The sequence below is a fragment of the Cnephaeus nilssonii genome (genome assembly GCF_951640355.1).
Source record: "Cnephaeus nilssonii genome assembly, chromosome: 7".
Lineage (NCBI taxonomy): Eukaryota > Metazoa > Chordata > Mammalia > Chiroptera > Vespertilionidae > Cnephaeus > Cnephaeus nilssonii.
Window position 1 is genome coordinate 42,177,971 of NC_137078.1, and position 25,558 is coordinate 42,203,528.

General features: G+C 37.0%; 1 protein-coding gene across 4 annotated transcripts in view; it reads left to right on the plus strand.

Moving 5' to 3' along the window:
* Positions 1 to 23,924, plus strand: part of TTLL7 (tubulin tyrosine ligase like 7) — a 138,193-nt gene extending 114,269 nt beyond the window's left edge. For 3 of the 4 annotated variants that reach the window (XM_079776275.1, XM_079776274.1, XM_079776276.1), the window contains 2 exons: positions 6,042 to 6,215; positions 19,319 to 23,924. In XM_079776275.1, the coding sequence (XP_079632401.1) occupies positions 6,042 to 6,215; positions 19,319 to 19,439 (295 nt within the window). In that variant the 3' untranslated portion in view covers positions 19,440 to 23,924. The remainder of the gene's footprint in view (positions 1 to 6,041; positions 6,216 to 19,318) is intronic. The other variant, XR_013813747.1, reaches the window with a different exon arrangement.
* The last annotated feature ends 1,634 nt before the right edge of the window (positions 23,925 to 25,558 follow it).

A 25,558-nucleotide genomic window follows, 5' to 3' on the forward strand; every position in this document is an offset into this window, starting at 1 on the left:
ATCATAGCTATACATTATTTCCACAGAGACTTAAGTGAGGCATTGTAACTGCACTTTATGGCCCCTTAGAAGTTCTCTCAATGTGAATTCATAATTGGAATTTTTGTTTGTTTGTTGATCCGTTGTTTGGAATGCCACATGTAAATCCAAGCTACTCTCCACCATGGAAGGCAGTGAGACAGTCTGCTACTGATATTGGAGCTGATGGCTTTAAGTCCATGACATAATATCCAATGCCAGACACTAAAGATGCTCATAAAGTGGTGGTTCTTTGCCGCTAGAGCTTCTTTCCCCTGAACTATTTTGGTAATACACTCTAACTTAATTCAGAATTCTTTCCTCTTGCTTCAGGCACAGTACTCTTCCCAATTTTCTCTGGTGGCATATATTACTGCTAGTAATGATAACGAGATTAACATTTATTGAAGGCTTACTAAATGCTAACATTGTTTTACATATTAAATATTCTTATAATCACCACAGTAATATTTTGAATAATATATTATTATTGTACAGACAAGGGAATTGAAGCAACCAGAGAATATATAACTTGCCCAAGTTCTCGCAGGAACTAGATGAGCCTGGACTTAAATCCAAGTTGTCTGAGTCAAGCACGCAAGCTCTAAACTCTGTGCTTCATTAACTTCCCTCAAAGTAGCACTGCCAGTGGTTGCTAAGCTCCAGGGCAGGTGGAGTGGGAGTAGCTTTGAATCCATTTCTTTATAAACTTGGTGGTTTGTAGAGGTGAGTTTAATACTAGATTTTATTTTGCAGCTTTACAAATGAGTTTCTTAGGATTCCTCAATTTTATGAAACCACGTGGTGGTGTGTATGTGTTTGATTTTCAGTCAGGACCCAGAATAGTTCTACTTATCTTTAGATCATATCGAGTCAATGTATACTCCTTTAACTTTGGCCTAACAGCCTAGTAGTCAAGGTAACACTGTACTCTGAGTTCAGTTCTGAAGGAAAGATTTTAATAAAGCACACAGCTATCTTTCACAGTTAGGTGTAAAATCTTGGAAAAATATAATCCAAATAACTCTGCATCAATTTGATTACTGCCTCTATCTGTCAACACCTTAATAATGAAACAATAAATAAACCATTCCTTTTCCACATCCAGAAATATTAAAGAATATGGTAGATCTTTGTGGTAGGTTTCTCTAGAATTGGTGTAGAGGTTTTACTGATTCATCAAACAGAGAACATACTCATCCCTCTCTCTTGCTCTTGCAGGCTGCTGAAGTCCATGCTTAGTGACTTTTTTTCCCCACATGCAGCTGCCTGGGAATGTTATATTGCTCCACATTCTGAATGTGTTCTCTCCAAGGAGATAGCTCGTGGAATTATTCACTATGTTTTACTGGGATAGCGGAAGTTTAGGTTTTGTTGAGACTCCAACAAGGCCTGCGCACTTAGGAAGGCTGGCCAACTGAAGTAACATTTTAGGTGAGATTTGCAGGAAGAGGAAGAAAGGAGCTGGCCAGGTAGAGCAAAGAGGAGAATGCAGGGGCTAGTGTGGGGAAAGGAACGCTTTATTTGGAAAAGATCTCTCTCCTCTCAAAACCCTGGTATGTAAACGCCAAAGAGGAGAATCTGGCGTGGACCCTTTAGCCAAAGGCATTTTCCTATGGAAGTTTTTCATGGAGAAGCTTCCCTTTTAGCATCTTAAGGCAAGATGAAATTGTAAGGAATATTCTAAGGTAGTCTACTTCTAGGCTGAATTATATGACTACTTGAAAATGTACCCATACATGTAGACTACTTAAAATTATGTGAATCTTACTGTTCTCTTATCACTTTCATTTCGATGTGTTGTTGGTAGTACTTTTCAGCTCATTACTCTTTCTGTTGCTGATTATCTAATTGGTATAGTCCAGATTTTTTTTTTTACCTTCCCTTTTCCCTGATTATACTTAACTTTGGGCCACTCATCCATCCATTAGGATTTCTACCAGAGAAGGTAGAAGTCAGTTTTACTTTTCAAATAACTGCTTTATGAAATATTTTGATGAGAAATGACATGAAAATTATTGCATTACTGGATTACAGGAAGCTTTTCAAGTCTCTGACTCTCATTAATAACTGCCCCCCTTTGTTGACAGAGATATTCAGTATTCTGTATCTTATTGATATACTAGTGGCCCGGTGGGGGACCCTCAGCCAGGCCTGAACCCTTTCCAATCTGGGGATATCTGACTGCCGGTGGGATAGGGCCTAAACCGGCAGTCGGACATCCCTCTTGCAATCTGGGACTGCTGGCTCCTAACCGCTCACCTGCCTGCCTGCTTGATCGCTCCTAAGCACTCTGCCTGCCGGCCTTCTCGCCCCCAACTGCCCCCCCACCGGCCTTCTCTCCTCCAACTGCCCCCCCCCCTTGCTGACCTGATCGCCCCCAACTTACCCCCCTGCCAGCCTGCTCGCTCCTAACTGCCCCCTGCCAGTCTGCTTGTCCCCAACTGCGCCCCCCCCTGCTGGCCTACTTGTCCCCAACTGCCCTCCCTGCCAGCCTGCTCACCCCCAAACCGCCCCCCTGCCAGCCTGATTGCTCCCACCTGCCCTCCCCTCCTGGCCTGATTGCCCCTAACCACCTCTGCCTCGGCCCCGCCACTATGGCTTTGTCCAGAAGGTCTCCTGGTCTAATTAGCATATTACCCTTTTATTAGTATAGATTACTAACAAACGTCATTTTATTTAATATTTCTCTGAGGGTGAGGGTGTGCCAGAAAGAACTTTTTAACCATTTTCTTTTTCTTCTTTCTTCTTTTTTATTTTTTAAAATATACTGTATTGATTTTTACAGAGAGGAAGGGAGAGGGATAGAGAGTTAGAAACATCGAGAGAGAAACATCGATCAGCTGTCTCCTGCACACCCCCCACTGGGGATGTGCCCACAACCAAGGTACATGACCTTGACTGGAATTGAACCTGGGACCCTTCAGTCCGCATGCCGATGCTGTATTCACTGAGCCAAACTGGTTAGGGCTAATTTTTCTTTTTAAACTCATGAATTTTGGGTCTCCCATTTCCTTGGAATTTAGATTCAGAAAGCAGGTAGATAAAATCCTGGGTTCGTTGATAAAGGCACTGGTATTTTTATTTATTTCTACATCTTTCACCTTCTTAAAAATTTTGTGTTGTCATTGAAAGCTGAGAGATACTGAATTGTCATAGGAGCATTTCACATTTCCTTAGCTCTGCCAGGTGTTGGGTAGGAGGTGGGGTCTCAGCTTGAAGAATTGGTTTCCTTTGTGCAGAAGGGGTGCCATTAGCCTAGTGCCAAATGAAGCATGTCCTGTTCATTTGCTCTTTTCTTCATGAGGGGTTCTGGCCTGCTAACACTTAAATATAAACAATAGATGCCGAAACCGGTTTGGCTCAGTGGATAGAGCGTCGGCCTGCGGACTGAAAGGTCCCAGGTTCAATTCCGGTCAAGGGCATGTACCTTGGTTGCGGGCACATCCCCAGTAGAGGGTGTGCAAGAGGCAGCTGATGGATGTTTCTCTCATCGATGTTTCTAACTCTCTATTCCTCTCTCTTCCTCTCTGTAAAAAATCAATAAAATATATTTTTAAAAAATATATAAACAATAGAGTAGAATGTGGTCTTTGGCCAGTGGGGGTGAACATACGCACCAAAAAATAGGTAAAGGACCTTGATTCATATGCTTATTTTAAATATTTAAGGAAGCATGAGAGAATGAGAAGCCAAAGCTGCTCATATTGTAAATAACATATTATTCACAATGTGACATCAAATTAGAGTGTTATACAAGAAGCTCTTTTTAACTTTCTTCCATTTTATTTGTTCTTACCTTGCCTGTATATATTCCAAGTAAGGAAGAGAAAAATTATCATGATGTAAGTGACCTGATAGTGAATCTAATCAAATAGCTCCAAAGGATCAAAATATAAGTATATCCAAATGGACAGGGACATTGGTGGGGGAGGTTGACTTTTGTAGAAATAACCAGAATCCCAATAGAGAGGAAAATGCTAGGCAGACTGTGAGAACACAGGATACTTTCTGTCTGTATTTACATTTACATGAAATTCTTATTTCTCTGGGCTCAGACATGTAGGGCCTGCTAGATTGACTTATTAATTATAAATGTATTCCCTAATTGATGTTCTCTGATATTTTTTAATCAAATTAGGTAAATTGGATATATATGTACATACATATAAACATTTATAAACATACCTAGTTTTTCTTATATTTAGCAATAAATTAAATTTTATTTTTAGAGTTAATTTAACTAGCATATTATTAGCATCTTATTGTTTAGTCTGGAACATCTCAGAAATGGCAGAAAATTTATTTCTTTTAATCTACTCATTTGTAAGAAAACCTGCCATTCATTGATGACATGTTGTCTTTTTGTGACCATATTTCTCCTGAAAAACAACAACAACAAACACACAGTAGCCTTTCTAACAAAAAATACCTTTCTGAGTTTCTAAAGCATTTTTAAAAATTCCAAAGATAATAAAATATACATAGAAGATTGAAAATGGAGTCTTTTAATTTCCCATTGGGAAGTATATTTCTTCAGAAAAATATTTTCCTTAATATATTTTTCCCTTTTGAAAATCTACTCTTTTCTCTCTCTGATGGTTAAGTGAAGTAGTTTATGTAAAATGAGACAAACCATTAACCAGTCTCAAACTGAACTTTGCCCTTGAGGCTTGAAAAGAGTTTCATTTACACTAAGGAAAAAAGTTCTCTCTCTTTTTCTCCCTCCCTGGTGGTGATGATGGTGGTGGTGGGGTGATGAATAATGAGGTATATTCTTATTTGGGCCATGGCAGTAAACTTAGAAATTATAAGTACACACACACACACACACACACACACACACACACACACACACTTGAAGTTTACCAAGAATGTGAGCACTCACTACTGCCTGCTTTGGTATAAGCTGAGTGAGCTGAAGCAGCGAGGTCCCCTACCTTTGGAATTGCAGTAAGGCAATACTTGTTGGGATAACATTACTTCTAAAGTACAGAAAGTGAACTCTAGGAATATCATGGACATAATTACACCTGAAAGTGTTCTGATTATCCTAAGTGATTAACCTAAATTCTCCTACTGCAAAGAAGTCACAAATATCTTTTAACTTTTTTTGTGGGGTTATTATTAACTAGAGGCCCGGTGCACGGATTCGTGCACGGGTAGAGTACCTCAGCCTGGCCTGCGCCCTCTTGCAATCTGGGATCCCTCAGGGGATGTGGGACTGCTGGGTATTGGCCCGATCCCCGCAGGTGGCCTTTGGGGATCGGGCCGAAACCCGGCAGTCCGACATCCCCCCAGGGATGTAGCCGTGCCAAAGCAGCAGGCGGCCAGGGAGGAGCCCCAGCCGGGGCCGGGTGCAGCTCTGCTGCTGCTCATCCTGGCCCAGCTGTGCCTGCCACCACCGCTGCCGCCGCCACCTCTGCCGCTGCCCCCACCACCACTGCTGCCCAGCAGCTGCGCTCGCCAGCGGTGAGCCTGGCTTCTGGCTGAGCAGCGCTCCCATTGTGGGAGCACACTGACCACCAGGGGGCAGCTCCTGCATTGAGCATCTGCCCCTTGGTGGTCAGTGTGCGTCATAGTGACCAGTCAACTGGTTGTTACGGTCATTCGGTCGTAATGGTAGCTTTTGTATATAGAGAGATGTAAAAGTAAATATAGCTTCCTAGAAAACATAAATTCCTGGAATACTTAATTTTTGAGAAATTAGCTCAGTATTTTACAAACACTTGACTTGTAGAGTAACTCAATTTTTTAGGTAGTGTTGGAAAACCATCCTTTTACTTACCCACTGTTGGCAGCAGTAAAGTCTTAAAAGACACACATTCTATGGATTCTATGTTGTTTTTTAATATCATGATTAATTTCCAAATATATATTTATTTTATACCTTTCAACTGTCTGCCGTCACTTCAAATGTGTGAGTTTCTATTGTTTCTTATTGCTTTGTTGCTAGGTAAGTGATGTAGCTGGTTGCCATTTTTAGCAGCGTCATGAGGTCATGTCTGTTTCCATGCCAACAGATCCTCTTGGGAGAGTATTTTCAGTAAAAGCCCGGAGGTGGTGACTCCTTTGCAGCTCCAGTGTTGCCAGCGCCTGGTTGAACTATGTAAACAGTGCCTGCTTCTGGTTTACAAATATGCAACAGAGACAAGAGGATCACTCTCAGGCATTGGCACCGACTGGGGTAATTCCAGGTACTTGTATATGTTTCATAGACTATGCGTTTTATTCAAAGTGAAGCCACAGGCAGTTTGAAATTGAAAGCCTTTTTGTTTATATGGCTAGGGAAAAAGCTAAAGACTGAAAATTCATACATACTGTAGTCTACAAAATACTTTTAACCTTTTGCACTCAGATGTCGAGTGTGACTCGACATGGTTAGCATCGGTAGCAGCTCAAGAAAAAAGCAAGCGAGTGCAAAGGGTTAATTTGCACAATCTTTACCTTTAAAGGACCAAACAAACCTGAAGGGGTTAGAAATAAACTACATGGAAATAAGATTATTTGGTTTACATGGTTTTGCTTTCAAAAGCTAAGTAATAATAATGAAAAATGCTAATAAATTAACTCCCCCCCCCCCATAGGGATACTTTACCATTTAAACTTAAGCCTAATAGTTGAGAAAATCCCTTTAGTTTTTAGTTTAACTTTTACTATTCAGTATGCCTCTACTACTCCCTTCATCATAAAACAAATAGGTGGGACATCTAGGAATATATCCTAAGAAACCCGAAACACCAATCAGAAAGAATGTATGCACCCCTATGTTCATAGCAGCACAATTTATAATACATAAGATCTGGAAACAGACCAAGTGCCATTAGTAGATGGGTGGGTAAAAAAGCTGAGGTACATTTATACCATGAATACTATGCAGCAGTAAAAAAGAAGGATTTCTTACCCTTTGAGACATCATGGAGGGACCTGGAAAGTATCATGTCAGTCAGAGAAAGACAAGTATCACATGATTTCACTCATATATAGAATCTAATTAACAAAATAAAGTGATGAATGGAGTGGATCCAGAGATATGGAACCATGGCACAGAGTACAGAATCTCGAAGGGAAGGCAGGGCAGAGTAAGTGGGTGGGGAGGAAGGTAATCAAACAAAGACCTTATATGCATATATGCATAAGCCATGAATGCAGACAGTGGGGTGGTGAAGACCTGGGGCAGGAGAAGGGGTTGGGCTGGAGGAGGTCAATGGGGGGAAAAAGGGGACATACATAATACTTTCAAGATTAAAGATTTAAAAAATAAACAAAAGTTGCAGAAAAACACACAAAAAAACAGAAAAGCACACAAATCAGTGGGGTATAAATTTGATAAGTTCTATTTAAAACTTGAATTTTTATAAATGTTATCCTGTTAAAATAGGTAGTTTTCAAACACATAAAAATAATGTTATTAAGCTGCAAAACATACAGAGTAAATAAGAAATACATTTTTGCACCACAAGACAATCATAGTTCCCATTAGAATTAAAGAAGAATATGACTTTATTTTTAGTACTAGAGGCCCAGTGCACGAATTCATGCAACAGTGGGGTCCCTCGGCCTGGCCTGCAGGATGGGGCCTAAACCATCCCCCAAGGGGTCCCAGATTGTGAGAGGGCACAGACCAGGCTGAGGGACCCCATTGGTGCACGGTTGGGGCCACAGAGGGACACGGGAGGTTGGCAAGCCAAGGAGGGACTGCAGGAGGGCTCCAGGGCATGTCTGGCCCATCTCACTCAGTCCCGATCGGTGGGACCCCAGTAGCAAGCTAACCTACCAGACGGAGCATCTGCCCCCTGATGGTCAGTGCACATCATGTTGACTGGTTGACTCTCTTCCCCCTGGTGGTCAGTGCACATCATAGTGAGTGGTTGAGTGGCCTTAGCATATAATTAGCATATCACACTTTTGATTGGTTGAACGGCCGACCAGGCGACTGGACACTTAGCATATTAGGCTTTTATTATATAGGATATGTAAGTTGTAGTCCTACTCAGGATAGAAAAGAGTAAACCACGACTTTGAAAAACTAAGTGATTTTTTGAGAGAGAGGAAGGGAGAGAGAGAGAGATGTGAGAGCAACATCAATTGGCTGTCTCTTACACACACTTTACCAGGGATGGAGCCTACAACCCAGGTATTCCTGAGTGGGAATTGAACTGGCAACCCTTCAGTGCACAGAATGATGCCCAACTAACTGAGCCACACTGGTCAGGGCTATATTTGCCTAATTTAATCTGTAAAATTAAGAGAGAAGAAAATAGAGCTAACATAATTAAGGTCTATGACTATGTTTTTCTTGACCACAGATCTGTAGGATATTTCTGAATAATCTTTAAAGAGTATATGATACCCATTCTATGGAAGAGAGTGACCTTCACCCTTGGTCTCAGTAAAGCAATAATTGAATAGACACATCAAGTGAAAGCCATTTCTCAGAGTTAGACTCATAACTAAACAAAAGGAACTGATATATAAACCCAGATGGTTATATATATACTAGAGGCCCAGTGCACAGATTCGTGCACCAGTGGGATCCCTTGGCCTGGTCTGTGCCTTCTCGCAATCCGGGACCCCACCAGTGCACAAACCATGCACCAGGCCTTTAGTATGCATATAAGAACTTTGGTTAATCTCTTCCTGCCCTCCCCCCTCTCCCCTTCCCTCTGAGATTCATCAGTCTGTTCCATGTTTCCATCACTGTGCATTGAACGTCTGCTCCCTGGTGGTTAGTGTGCATCATAGCTACTGGTCGAACGGTCAAACTGTTGCTTAAGCTTTTATATATAATCCTATATAATAAAAGGCTAATATGCAAATAAACTGAATGACAGAATGACTGGTCACTGTGATGCGCACTGACCACCAGAGGGCAGATGCTCAACACAGGGGCTGCCCCTGGTGGTCAGTGCACTCCCACAGGGGGAGCACCGCTCAGCCAGAAGCCCTGAGCTGGGCTCATGGCTGGTGAGCGCAGCAGCAGTGTTGGGAGCCTCTCCCACCTCCATGACAGTGTTAAGGATGTCCATCAGTTGGACATCCCCCAAGTGCGAGAGGCGCAGGCTGGGCTGAGGGACTCCCACACCCGAGTGCAGAATTTCATGCATTGGGCCTCTAGTATATATATAAAAGCCTAAGTAACTGGCCAGTAGCTATGATGCACACTGAACACCAGGGGGCAGACACTCAACGCAGGAGCTGCCAAGCTGCAGTTACTTGGCAGCAGCGGTTCTTGGGTGATGCACCTGGAACCAGAGAAAAGGGAGCCCGATTCTGGGGTGCATCACCCTCTCGCAATCCAGGACCCCTCGGGGGATGTTGGAGAGCTGGTTTTGGCCTGATCCCCACAGGGCAGGCTGAAGGACCCCACCAATGCACAAATCCATGCACCGGGCCTCTAGTATATAACTATACTAATAAAAGGGTAATATGCTAATTAGACTGGGAGACCTTCCAGACGTTCTTCTGGACAAAGCCATGGTGGCGGGGCTGAGGCAGAGGTGGTTAGGGGTGAGCAGGCCAGCCAGCAGGGGGGGCAGTTGGGGGTGAGCAGGCTGGCAGGGGGGGCAGTTGGGGGTGAGCAGGCCAGCAGGGGGGGCAGTTGGGGGCGATCAGACCAGCGGGGAGGGCAATTAGGGGTGATCAGACCAGAAGGGGGGACAGTTGGGGGTGATCAGGCCGGCAGGCAGAGTGGTTAGGGGCGATCAGGCAGGCACACAGGTGAGCAGTTAGGAGCCAGTGGTCCCAGATTGCGAGAAGGGTCCCAGATTGGAGACGGTGCAGGCCAGGCTGAGGGACACCCCCCTCCCATGCATGAATTTCGTGTACCAGGCCACTAGTACACACACACACACACACACACACACACACACACACACACACTACTAGAATTCTTGGGATCAATTCAGTATTTTGCCATAATTAGACTTACTTGGGAAGCCTTGGGATCTTCAAACACTTTCCAACCTCAACATCTCTGTGTTTCTCTATCTCATGTACTGAACATCCATATAAGTTCATATCAGAATGAGGGGTTCCATGGCTAAAAACATTTTTAAAAACCACTGAGTTAGAACTGTTGCCTTTGGTGATAGGGCCCTAGGTATTTGGACAAATCCTCCTCTAATGACAACTAGAAAAGCTGAAAAAAATTCCAAAACATTTGCTTAAAGACATCAGAGAGTATTTACCAGGTACTTGTGAATGAGAATGTACTTGTTAGTATTGAGTAATGCTTTTGACTCTTGGGCCTAAGGAAAGAAGGAGTAGTTCAGGGCCTGCAAAGATTGTAAATAGCCTAGATTCCTAGGAGTAATAGTGTTCCAGATTTTTTCCAAAGCAGAAGTTGACAGAATTATAGGGAAGCAGACATATCCATAACCATAGAGGGCAATTTTAATATAATAATTAAAAAAATGTTAAATATATTTTTTATTTATTTCAGAGAGGAAGGGAGAGGGAGAGAGAGATAGAAACATCAATGATGAGAGCAAATCATTGATTGGCTGCCTCCTGCATGTCCCCTACTGGGGATCGAGCCTACAACTGGGCATGTGCCCTTTACTGGAATCGAACCCAGGACCCTTTAGTCTGCAGGCCAATGCTCTATCAACTGAGCCAAACCAGGTAGGGCAATATAATAATTTTTTTTCAAAAAATGTATAGAATATTTTTATATGATTAACAAATTTAACAATCATATATAAAGGTAAATCCAATAATCTCAGAATACAATATACCAAGCACACCAGGAACTTTTTTGAAAACCATATATATAGTGGAATAATAAAACATTTTTCAACAAATTTGAGAAAATTGAAATCATACAGAGTATTTTCTCTGACCACATGCCATTAAGCTAGAAACAATAATCTATATAATAAAAGCCTAAGTGACCGCTATGGTGGAATGACCAGAACGACCAGCTACTATGATGTGCACTGACCACCAGGGGGCAGGCACTCACTGCAGGAGCTGTTCCCTGGTGGTCAGTGTGCTCTCACTCACAGGGGGAGCGCTGCTCAGCCAGAAGCCGGGCTCACAGCTGGTGAGCATAGCAGTGGTGGTAGGATCCTCGCCCACCTCTGTGGCAGCACTAAGGAGCAGTGAGCCAAAAGGTAAAGAGCAGTGAGCAGGCAGACATCCCCCGAGGGGTCCCCAGACTGCGAGAGGGCACAGGCTGGGCTGAGGGACGCTCCCCCTCACCCAGTGCACGAATTTCATGCACCAGGCCTCTAGTAAAATATAATCAGAAAAACTCACATTTTGAAAAGAGAAAAAATATACTTTTAAATAACCCATGAATCAAAGAAGAAATAATGACATGGAAAAATATTTTGAACTGTATAATCATAAAAGCATTACAAATAAAAATTTGCAACATGTAGCCAAATCATTATTATAGGGATATTTATAGACTTAAATGAACATATTAGGAAAGAGGAAAGGGAAAATTTAAATGATCTAAGCAGTCATCCTGAAAAGTGACAAAATGACATTAAAATAAACCCAAAGAATACAGAAAAAGGAAATAAAACTCAGAGCGGAAATTAGATTAACAAATTCCTGGAAAAACACATATTATCAAAAGTGACACACAAAGACGTAGAAAATCCTAAATAGACTTAACTATTGAAGAAATTGAATCAGTAAGTAAAAAAGCAATTCTCACAAAGATGACTCTAGATTCATATGGCTTCACAATCCAATTCTATTACACCCACCCAGAGAACAGAAAAGGACATTATGGCAGAGTATGAAGACGGTTCAATCTTACTCCTGAATATAGAAGCAAAAATCTTAAATAAAATATTAGCAAAATGAACCTTTTTGGCATTAATTTAAAGGTACAGTAACATTTAAAAAGTGTTCAATGTAAAATTAATAGAATAAGATCATTTCAAAAGATATAGATAAATCACTTGCTGGAATTTCATATACATTCATGCTTTTAAAAAATACTTAGCAAGCTAGAAGCAAAAGGTAAATTCCTTAATCTAATAAAGGATAACTACAAAAAACCTACAATAGACATACCTAATGGTAAAATGTTGAAGGCTTTCCATTTGAGATGAGAAACATTTAGCATTGTACTGGAGGTCCTAGCTGACTCAGTGAGGCAAGCAAAAGAAATAAAAGGCATTAGATTTGAGAGAAAGAACTAAAACTCATTACTAGTGTATACAACTATGTTCATAGAAATCTAAATAAATTCTACAGATAAATTGTGAAGTAAGTTTACCAATTTTGATAAAATAACAGTCAAGTAAAATCAGTTATACTTTTGCAATATTAAAATCAAACAGCAAGAATATGAACATTTAGCTGTGATTTTTTTTTCAATAGCATAAAAAATAGCTAACACTTAGAAATAAATGTAACAAAAATGTATTACAAAATATATATGCAGGAAAATGTAAAAAATGGAAAGATATATCTTATTCATTAGAGTCTATTTCAAGTCTTCTCAAATAGTTCTGTACCTCTATAGGTTCAATATAATCCTAATATAAATGCCAACTTTTTTTTGGCGGGGGGGGGGGGGGTGGGGGTGGAGCAGTTCTAGCTTGTTCTAGCATTTACACAAAAAAGCACATGGGCCAATAATTAGATAAGACACTCTTGAAATAGAATGGTAAAATGGTAAGATTTGTACTAACACTTATAATAAAGTTAAAGTAATTTAAGACACTGTAATATTGCCTAAAAGATAGACAAATAGACCAATAAAACCATTCAGTAAGGCCATAAATAGGCTCAGGCATATATAGAGATTTGGTTTATGACAGAAGGGAACAGAAAGTTTGTTTAAACAAATGGTTCTGGGACAATTTGGTTTCTTAATAATAATAAAAAGTAACTTTACTCATACCATATAAAATATAATTTCCAATGAGTTGAATATGCAAATGTGAGAGGCAAAACTAAAGATTTCAAAAGGAAATATAGGGGAATATTTTCATCACTTTGTGGTATGCAAATATTATAAAAAATAGAATCAAAAGTACAGATCATAAATGAACAGATGAATTTTAATACATAAAATTAAGAACATATGTTCATCAGAAGTCCTCATTAAGAGGCTAAAAAAGAAAGCCAGAGTAAAAGAAGGTATTGGCAACTCATATAACCTACTAAATATTCTTATACAGACTGTATAAGAACTCCTACAAATGTCTAAGAAAAAGAACCCAAAACACTTCATGGGAAAATGGGGAAGACACTTGAAGAGGCTGTTCACAAGAGTTAAAAAAAAAAAGAGCCAATAAACATTTGAAAGCATTTAAGCTATTAATCAGGGAAATGCAAAAACCACACACACACAAAAAACCCCCACAAAAAACACTGCATATCCAGAGGTGATGAAAATGTAGAGTAATGGTAACTCTCTTGTACTGCTGTTGATAGTGAAAATTGGTACCTTTTAATAAGTTTGGTGTTACAGAATAAAATCTACCCTTTTCGTAGCTATTCGTAGCTAATAATTACAGGTAATTCTGGGCAGGGATGTCTGAATATGTGCACTGAGACCATTATTAGAAAGATCGTAGTAACATTTACTTATAATAGCTAAAATTTTTAAGCAACCCGAATATCTATTCATAGAAGAATGGACACATTTTTCTAATCTTCACACAATAGAATATAATACACATTGAAAAATGAACAAACTGCATGTGCACATAGCAACATGGGTGAGTCTCAAACATAAAGTTGAGCAAAAGAAGCCAGACTCAAAGGAATACATACTTTGTTCCATTTATTTAAAATAAAAAAAAAACAGGGACAACTAAATTATGGTGTTTCTGGAATGTGTACTTGGGGGAAAAAGGAAGCAATTACCATAAAAGCCTGGATAGTGGGTAACTTTATGGGGAGGGTGGGTGCTATAATATAGGGCTCTGAGGTATTAGGAATGTTCAATTATTTAACCTGTTTAGCAGCTATTCAAGTAATCACTTCATAATATTCATTAAACTGGACATTTAAATTTTATGCACTTTTTGAATGTGTTATACTTTACAATGAAAACATTTTAAAAATTGAGTTAAATACATGGTACCGTTATGGCCTCAGGCTAAGACAGCTTGATACATCTGTCTCAGAACAGGGATAGTCTTGCTAGTGAGGCTATGTTCACAGTACATACAAAATATTTCACCCATGTGCATTATTTCATTGGCTCCACACTCCATGAATCAGGCAAGACAGAAACTATTGGACTCTCTTCACAGATGAGAAAACTGAGGCCAGAGAGGCTAAATGGCTTATCCAAGTCTACATTGCTAGTATATGGCAGAGGTGCGACTTGAAAGTAGGGCTTCCCTCCAAAAATCAAAGTTAAAACTACAGGACAATGCATGCCCACTAGGATGGCTATTATAAAAAAAATGCAAAATAGTAAGTGTTGGTAAGTATTGAGAAGTTAGAACCCTCATGCATTGCTGGTTCACAATGGTGTGGCAGCTATGGAAAGTAATTATGCATTCCTAAAAAAGTCAAATATAGAATTACCACATGCCCTAGCAATTCCACTCCTAAGTATATACCTCAAGGAATTGAAAACAAGGACTTAAGCAGATGTTCAGAGCAACATTATTCATAATAACCAAACGGTGAAATAAGCCAAGTGTCCATCAATAGATGAATGGATAAATAAAATGTAGTAGATACATACAATGGAATATTATTCAGCCTGTATAAGAAGGAATGGAATTCTGATACATGCTACAATGGGGAGAAACCTCAAAAGCATGCTAAGTGAGGTAAGCAGTGAAAGACCAAATATAATGTGATTCTACCTTAATGAGGTATGTAGAATAGACAAATTCATAGAGACAGAAAGCAGAGTGGACGTTACCAGGACCTGGACGGAAGAGGAATGGGGATTTAGTGTTTAATGGGTACAGTTTCTGTTTGGGATGAAGAAAAAGTTCTGAACTGAATAGTAGTGATGATTACACAACCATTTCAAATGCACCTAATGCACTGAATTGTATACTTAGTAAAAATAGTGTTTCATCTTATATATATTTTACCACATTAAAAAAATTAAAAACACACACACACACAGGATAAATATTATGATGAACTTTACCTTGTCATCCCAAACCAAAAAGCTGAGTTTATTCTGGGGGTTTCATGGATCTTGTTCTTACTCCAGGAAAATCTCAGAAGGGTGGTGTAGCTTAAATATTCAAGGCTACCAGTCTTGAAATGCCTCAGTTGGTTAGAGCACCAAGGTTGCGGGTTTGATCTCCGGTCAGGGCACATACAAGAAGCAACCAATGAACGCATGAATTGGTGGAACAACAAATCGATGTTTATATCTCCCTCCCTTCCTCTCTCTCTCTCTCTTAAATCAATTGAAAAAAAGAAGAAGAAATGGCTTTGTGTTTCAGAAATTGTCCATGGTCAGCAATAAGTTGGTACATGACAGACTGACCAATTCTACATCAAACAATAATTAGATAAATGTATATTTCATGTCTACATGCTAGATTTGTGAAGGTGTTCAGACTTAGCTTCAGAGATGAGTTAGGATATGTATGTGAAGCAAGTAGGGTAGCATGAGGTATTTCTCCTTGGTACAAATTAGCTACAAGTTAGTTATTTTTGTACATCAAGAGTAAATTAGAATAAAAATAAAGCTGTAAACCTTTCACATTTTTGCTGCTTTAACACCAACTCTTTAGATATAGTCTATAAATATACTTCATAGAGATATTCTTTCAGTTAAAAAATAAACTTTATTATTTAACTTCATTACAAAGAATATTTAAAATAGAATCTTTGATGTTCAGTTAGTATGGGATCTCCCAAGAGACATTAATGGTGATATTAAGGCAAATAATCCAGTGTTTCCCTATAATACTTTAAAATATTCCACAGCATTTGCTTTAGGGAAGCAAAGTGTTTCTGCCAGTGTGATTTCATATGCCTTTTTGAGTTCATACTGAATCTCTTTTTTCTTAAAAAGTTTCATTTTAGCTTCTTTTTGTTTCTATTAAAAGGCTTAGTACGGCTGGCGTGGCTCAGTGGTTGAGCATCGACCTATGAGCCAGGAGATCACGGTTTGATTCCCTGTGAGGGCACATGCCTGGGTTGCAGCTCGATCACAAATAGGGGGTGTGCAGGAGGCAACTGATCAGTGATTCTCTCTCATCATTGATGTTTCTATCTCTCTCTCCCTTTTCCTTCCCCTCTGAAATCAATAAAAAATATTTTTTAAAAAAGTTTAGGTTTGTGGATGTATAATAGTTTTCTATTTTCTAGGTTATATTTCATATTTCTGGAAAAAGGAGCATAATCATTGTAGCCATTAGATTTAAAATTGGGATTCATAGAGAGAAATGACAATATAATATAGTTGCTAGGAGTACTGATTCTGGAGCTCTAGCCCACATGGATTTTAATCCTGGCTCCACCACTTACTAGCTGTGTGACTGTGGGCAAGCCATTTGACCCCTGAGTGCTTTAGCGTATTATCTATAAAATAGAACCTACAATAATATCTACCATATAGAATTGTGATGGGAACTGGGTTAATATTGTAAAACAATTATAATAGTATTGGGCACATAGAAAACACTATTTCAGTATTTAATAGTGTTAAAATAGTATAAGTGTTAAATAGTATAAGTTAGCTGTAACCAGGACTTTGTGTTTTTATTTTTCATCTGTGAAATGGAGAGATCTTTAACTCAAAAAGATATGTGATGTTATTGTAATGTCAATATTACCTATTACTTGGAAATTCTTCAAAAGAAGGTTGGTAGAAGTTACTGTTTACTCTGATAATTATCAATGTAATCAGAATGCATTTTCAATAAAAGATAAAATAACCCTCAACTAATACATATAGTAGATTTTGATCAAACACTTTTTTCCACCTTTGTCCTAGATAGAAAGTGTACCTTTTTCATGAAAGAAGATATCAGATTAATCATTGTGACTCCACTAGCTCTTGACATAATAATTAATTCATATAAATTACCCATGTGATATTAAGAAAATAATTTGTATAATCTGTGATGTGAGAAATCAATTGTTTTATTATTTATCACCCATTGTGCAATTTTGATTTAATTTGGTTTGTTGAATATTATTTTACTGCTCTATTAACTTAATGATTTGAGCAATTATTTATAGTTTGTGATATTAGATAGTAGATTTAGGGGATATTATTAGATAATTTATACTAAAATGAAGTTTGTGAATATTATGGAGAATTCTTCCATTTTAATCTAATGCTGTATACAGTTCATAATCTATAAAAATAAAAGCGAAATATGCTCATTAGACCGGACAGCCGAATGACTTTCCAGACGAAGCCGCGGCTGCGAGAGCCAAGCCCCTTGCACGAATTTTGTGCATCAGGCCTCTAGTGAGTTTATATTCTTCTACAAAATTCATATCACACAGCTATGAATGTAATTTTCCATTGATATACAGGTATAGTGGTTATCAACATTATTTAATATAGAGTAGGTAATTGATAGTACTCTTAGCCCTCAATTTCTTCATATACCTATGGAAGTTTTATATTGTTGCTGGAAGGTTCTAATGTCAAGTGAAGAAAATAAATGATTTGATGCTCTATCATTTTTTATTTTCTCAAGACCACTGCTAATTAAAAATCTATGGCTACTTTTGCTCTTAAAAATTTCTCATAGATGTCTTTGTTCAGACTTTATAGCAGGTGTGGGAAAACTTTTTTCTGCCAAGGGCCCTTTGGATATTTATAACATCATTCGTGGGCCAGACACAATTATCAACTTAAAAATTAGATGGAAATATTTGGTCAAAAATTTAATTAACTCTCCTCTAATGCTTTGGCAGGGCCAGACCAAATGATTTTGTGGGCCTTACATGGTCCACAGGCCAGATGTTCCCCAACCCCGCTTTATAACATGTCCTTCTCATCACCGGGACCTACACTTTTAGTAGTGATGTTGATTTGCATTTGCTCATGTGGATTTCCTAGTTCATTTCTCTCTAGACATATAGATTAGGCTGCTAATCAGAGTTTCTCCAGAATAAAACATATTATACAGGTGCACACTCCTATTTGTAATTCCTAATCCCAAATCTCTGAAAACAAACAAAAAAGTAACCTATTTATTGGCAAATCTGAACTGAATTGGCATTAAATTATTTATAGTATTCCTCTGATTTATTGTGAATATTTACACATTTCACTACAGAAATATCAGTGGCTTGTTTACAGGATGCTGCCTCAAAGCCCTGATGGAGATGGTATACAGCATGGGGCAAAAGTAGCTTTAGAGTTGTATGTGAAACACAATTTATTATTGTATTATTTTCCAAATGAACAACTGTAAAACTACTTTCACCACACCCTATATATAGTGTATACACTATATTGTCCTAAAATTCTGCAAAATTCATGTATTCTGAAATACATTTGGCTGCAAAGATTGCATGTGATTTGTAATGATGATTATTTTTGATATTCTGTAATCATAAACACTTTGTGGTTAGAAATATAAGATTTATAATCTAGTTATGAATGTTAATCTTCAATTTTTACTTTTAGATTACCTAGTTATAATACATCAATTAATTATTATTAAACTAAAATCAATGGTTCCAATATCCTTGAAACAAATAATTTTTGGTATTGTGGCTAGCCAGATTCTCATATCACATTTTCTTTTTATTTTTTAATCCTCACCTGCGGGTATTTTTCCATTGATTTTTAGAGAGAGTGGAAGAGAAAGGGAAAGACTGAGAGAAATATTGATGTGAGAGAAACACATTGATTGGTTGCCTCCTGCAGGAACCCTGACCAGGGCTGTGGCCAGGGAGGAGCCTGCAACCAAGGTATGTGCCCTTGACCAAAATCGAACCCAGGATCTTTCAGTCCGCAGCCACTGCTCTGTCCACTGAGACGAACTGGCTATGGTTCATATCACATGTTTTTAAGAAATAGTTGACTGGTTCCACACATTATTTACAAAGATTAAGGATGAATTTCAAATTAACATGAGCTACATAAATAGTTTTCTCACATGTGAGTGCTGGCTCTTCATGGGATGTCTTGGGATGCTAAGATCATATGTTGCTTCTATCATCAGCCTTTTGGGAGAAGCTTTATGACCCTCTCCCGACTTCCCCTCTTTAGTATGAGAGAAGAAATCTTTTTATGTGGAATGCATAGTTTTTATAGTATAATTTCTCATGTAGGATATATAAATTACAAGCCACCTAACACATCAGTGAGAGATGTTAATACTAATTTGCTTGTAAAAGTCTAATTTTTAACTATTATTTTTAGGTATTTACTACCAGGAAGTACACAATTCTTCATGAGATCACCAGTCTACAACTTGAAATACAGTTCACCTGGAATGACTCGCTCCAATGTTTTGTTTACATCCCGATACGGCCATTTGTGAAACAGAAGGGAAGATTGCCATGGGTTATGCATAATAGCAATTCATTGCCCCCTAATGTAAACATGCAAAGAAAGCAACCGTTAAGTGCTGTTTTATGTATATATGACATATATATGTGTGAAATATATGCACACATGCACTCAAATAATATATTTATTATATAAAAGAATTAGAAAACTTGGATAGAAGACTTAACCTTTCTGGAAATGTAATAAACCATGTTAATATTGTTTACACAATATGTGAATGTCTAGAATTTGCTAGGTTTATAATTAATACCTTCCTACTAGATATGGTATTTTTGCTGCAGAGAATATGAAACAGAACTGATCTTGAAGATCTCACTACAGTGTTAAATTATTTTCTAGATAATATGTCTTTAACTTGAATAAGCTCTAGTAGTATAATACCTTATTCTCTTACATATATAGTAGCCATATTAAATGAGGAAAAATTAGAAGTCTGGTATTGCTTTAATGATAGGATTAAGTATAAAACGGGTTTATCATGACTATAGCACACTGTAAAATACTATAAAAATTCCAACTTGATTCTTCAACATTTTGATTCCTCTATGTGGAAATTTAGCCACTTATGATAATGTAAATTTTCAGTAAGGATCTAGTGAGACCATATTCTGATCTAAAATGGAAGACAATCCAGTGGGTTAAGAATAAACAAAACATAAACTATCTTTTATTTTCACTTTTTATCGGGAGTTACATAAAGGAATAGAAAATGATAATGACAAAAATCTTTTCAGATGATTTTTGTTATCTCATACCACTCATTTTTATTTGGAATGTATATTTCCAATGTGTATACACAGTCAAAAACATTTTTTTTCCTGTTCTTCAGCAGTAGAAGGGTTGACCTGTGAAACTCATTTCAATGTTAATGCGTCACACTTATTTTATACGTCTTTCAATGTTGAGACCAAATTACATTGCAAAGTCTAATACAGTTTCACACTGCACCATAGAAAATAATCTAAAATATTGCAAATGGAGGATTCTGATTACTGGATATTATCAGTTGTAGTGTACCCTTAAGAATAAAATCAAAATAAAGTATGAAGTTTCTTCTAGTTCAAAGTTATTATGCATAAGTTTCATAGCAGCTTCCATTTCTTGCTTAGAGTTTCAAAAACCATGAGTGAGCTTTCAGTTTTCCATGACAATATAAACACTGTCATTGACATGTAGATCCTTAGAAATTGCAATATTCACCTTTTAGAAGTTTGTTTAAACTTCTCCCCAAAGTTTTATTTTCTCACAGACACTACTATTTACAAAATTCATGAGTGTTTTACCTCCTTTTATTATCCTAAAAGCTAATTCCAGTAAATCAAGAAATGGCCCAAAGCAGAAGGAGAACTGAGAGAGGCAAACTAGCCTGTTTTAATTCACAAGCTGGATAATTGGCAACCCCAAGTTGTAAGTTAGATCTACTTTGCTTTTAAAGCCATATTCTATGACTGGTTAGAATAAAGTAGTCTGTTCTTGGGATTATTGCTAGCTGCTTCATTGCTTATGACTACCTAACATCGATATTCCAATAGATACTTTTTCCTCCTAGATGTATCCCAAAGAAGAATTTTTTTATTATCCTTGTGGAAAAGAGAATAAGGATGTCAGGATGAAGGAAATCACTGTGTAACCCTGAGTGTTTATGACTCAATTTTGTAAATTCTTAAACATGTGTTATAGATTTCTTAGAATAAATAATGCAAAAATAGGGATATTACCAAATCATTATAAGAATAATCACCAAGTAGGTATTTTCAAGAAGTATTTTTAGTCATTTCTCAAATTCATGATTTGTCCATGAATGAGACACAATTTCAGGTGTCTAAAAATGGTTATTTAATTTGCTAGAGCCAGTGCTTTGGAAATTTTGTCCTCAGTTGCACAGGAGTGCAATTTTTATTTAAGACAAAAAAAAAGAACATGGAGATGTACCCTCTCCCCCTAGGAAACACACACACTTAGAATTTTTAAAACTCAGAGTAAATTTAATATATGAAACGACCCAAATAACTGATGAACAAATTTCATTTCCATAACTACTTAAGTCCTTTTTTGTGCACTAGAATTTCATTGCCCACATTTGCCTATTTATATTGATCTAGTTTAATTTGATGAAGTTGTGAAAAAAGCCACGTACTCATTATTTATATATACCACCTGATATGCAGTGGTCTATGATTGCTGTCCTGTTTATTCCCTTTTGAAAAACTAAGAAGAGAAGATACGGTAATAAGCCGTGGAAGTCTCTAGAGGACATAGAAATGTTTTAGAGGTAAAACATATTCCATAGTGTTTATTATAATTTTTTATTAATGGGGTTAAACATATCAATATAAATGATAGTGTGGGTCTGACACTCTCTTCTAGGAGATAAAATAACTTAATCTGAAAAATCCAGAAGCTACTCAATTTTACCAGGAGTTTCTAATAGGGAATTTTCTTTACTTATGATGAAAGCATATTTTTATTCTGTTATTAAGAAAATATCCATGATCTGTAAATCTAGGATTAGAATGCTTTCCAGAAATGTATATGATTGGGATGATTTTCAGAATTGTATAAAAAGCAACCTTTTTATTTTAAATCATTTATGAACACAGTTTTATATTCAGATTAGTTTTCATTTGCATAATCCAGCATTGTAGATTAGTTGCCATTTGCAATCTGTTGGAGGAAATCATTATGATTATTTTTACTAGTAAAACAAATTTTACTTTACTAGCATTTATTTACCTTGTATGTATAAAAATGAAGTTATAACAGAATCAAATATGCTAATGACAGCAGTAGCCTCTGATTATAACGTGGTTAAATAACACTGGTTATAAGATGCAAAGATCTATACACATTTTTGTAGATTTAAATACAAAAAGTTTCTATTACTTCCTCTTCCCTGAAACTAAAATGAACCAAACTCAAACAAATAACCCCAACCTTCTGAATAGCTAGATGACAGTGGGTTCCAGACATCAATAAAAATATTTCATCCTCATTCTTTTTAATTTGGAAAGTGCATGATTGTAGAATTTTGTTATCCAAATGGAAATTTCAGATGTTTTCATGTAAATTAATCCAAATGTTTTCTTCTTTAGTCTGTTGAAGACATTTTGTTTAAAAATTCTCTTGAAATCTAAACATACATATTACATGACTTTTAAAAAGTACCAAAATTAATAGTTGTATAAATGCTATTATTTCTAGTTTTCTATGAATCAGGGATTCATTCAAAATGTATTCTTTAAAATATAATAGCAGATACCTTGAGAAGAATGACAAAATACTTTTCTGTTCTATTTTCTACTGCTGATTTACATTTTGAATCTTAATTTGATTATAAGGGTTAAACAATAAAAAGTGTGACCACAATTAATGTGTTTCTGTGACTTGAAAATTTGCTTTCCTCTTTAAGTTGAGAGATTATATTTTTCAATAACTGAATTAGTTATCTACATATTTTGGGCTAATATTACTTTTGAATAGATTTAAAATTTAGAAATATATTAATGATCAAAATTTTATTCCTTACACTGTCCTTTCTCCCTCCCTTCCTTATTTCTTTTTCTTCTTTTCTTAAACTTTAAGTTCTCTTTGAGGTTTTGACCTTAGTATGGATAAAGACAAGAAAAGAAAAATCCTCAGTGACAATAAAAGATAATATGTCATTGGATCTAGTTCAGTTTGCTGAGATTTTTAGGAATCAGGTTGAAGTCTCTAGGCCTAAAAAGCATTAATTGTCTGGATCCATGTGAACCAAGGTTAATAGCTATAGTCTTGAAACCAAAAATTGGTATATTGAAACTTATTTCACACTTTGAGATTGCTATCGTGTGTGTGTGTGTGTGTGTGTGTGTGTGTGTGTGTGTTTGCTTTGTCATAAATGAGTATATGGCATATTGAAGGCAACTATTCAGGTAACACATTCTGCATTAACTGGGCTGTATTATCCAAGAATTGCGAAATAAAGCTTTTATTTCCCCTACCAATTAACTTGAAAACGGTTGTAAAGTCATCATTCAATAGACCAATATTTTCTAAATTAGTAAGAAAACTCACCTTACAAAAGTAATCAGATAATGCTGATATTTCTCTTTCCAAGGCTAACAACGGCAGCTCTTGGTCTTGAGATGGTCAGTTCATGCAGGAACTAATGCACTTTCTACACATCGAATATTCGTAGCTTTGCTGAAGATTCTGGGCTTGAAGATTAACTTGAAAGCTATACATTTGCTACATGAATCATGACTCAAATTACCCTCATGTGCTTTACTACCTGTATATGAATGCAAATGCTGTCACAGAAAATCTGCTTGAAATGTCTACAAAATGTGCAATTAGTATGGCCTTGCCATGCTTCAGCATGTGCTATCTGTATGGTGAACTTATTTCAATTACTCAGATATGTTACTATAATAAAAAATGTTTAACATAAGAAAGCTGTGATATGTCATCAAATTATTATTTCTGTTTTACTCACACACACACAGTTTTTAGAAGTAAAAGATAGGCTCCCAATGAAGCATTCAGGGTGATGGAATATATTTTCACAGTAATTTTCTTCTGCTGTACAGACAGCAATAGCACTGTGGGGATAGCTTTACCTGCTGTTAAAGTCAGGTCGAGTAAACAAAATTGGTATCAATTCCTTACTTTGCTGGAAGGTACACATTTCTAAAATTTAGAAATGACACTTTTATATCTTCCTAGTATCATTGATTATAAAATTATTACTAATCTGAATAGATTTATGTCAGCATCTCAGCTATGAAGTTCATTTTGGGAGGAATTTATAATTTTAATTTTGTTAAAATATCATATCAGAATCATATCCTAATCTTACTGCCATTCATACCATTGCTCTTTAAGATGCTTATATATGAAGAAATTAGAATATTTTTACTTTAAAGAAAGAAAGCACTTTGCATAAAAATCCTATCATGGTAGGAACTTTAAAGCATGTATTTTTAAAACTTGCTATTTTTATGAAGTAAAAATATTGTATGAAAGCTCAAAGTTGAATTTGTGATTTTTTCAGTGACATATAAAGGTGAGGCCAATGTGAGTATGTGATATCTACCTATTTTACTAATTAATTTGAATTTTAAAAATATATAAAATTTTGTTCACTTAAATGACTGAAGATCTTTAAACTATAAAATAAATCATCCCAAAGTAATTCAAGTGTTAGGAAACTTGATGTAGTGCGTTAAAACAAAATTAATATTTAGCTTTTTGTAGAAATATCATAGATATTTAATTTAGAGAGTTATTTTTGTGTGTGTGCATGTGTTAATCCTTACTGGAGGATATTTTTTCCATTGATTTTTGAGAGAGTGGAAGGGAAAGGGTAGGGGGGGAGAGAGAGAGAGAGAGAGAGAGAGAGAGAGAGAGAGAGAGAGAGAGAGAAACATAGATGTGAGAAGGCCACATCAATTGTTTGCCTCCCACAGGCACCCTGACCAGGGAGGGGAACCTGCAACCCAGGTATGTGTCTTTGACCAGGAATTAACCTTTGATCCTTTGGTGTGCAGGCTGATGCTCTAACCATTGAGCAATGCCGGCCAGGGCTGGAGAGAGCTATCTCTTAATGATTATTCATGTATATGTAGAATATGGTGACAACAGTGCCCATCTCCAAGGTCAGGTAAATTTTTAAAACATTGGTTTTTTTTTAATTAAAACGTGTTTCTCTATTTTCTGTATCTCAGAGTCTTTAGTATTTTAAGATGTAAGGGACTAGAATGTGCATCAGTTCCTAAACTGATTTTGCCTGTTATTGAAATGCATCTTTCCAGGGCTAGTTTTTCATTGACCAAACTTTGCAAATTGCCAAACTAACACCAATTCACTCACTAATTAAGTGATCAAGGCATTTATTCAATCATTTATTTACACACTGGTGGTATAATTATAAACAATGACAAATTTAGTGCAAGAATTTACTTGCACTTGTAATTGAGAATTTGGTCATTTCCAGAGGAATATTTGAACCTGGGCTTCAACAGGGAATGGCTTGACCCAGAAAGGATGACCATAGATAAATAACCTTAATGGTACACATGAGTTACATTAGACACTTGCAATATAACTGTG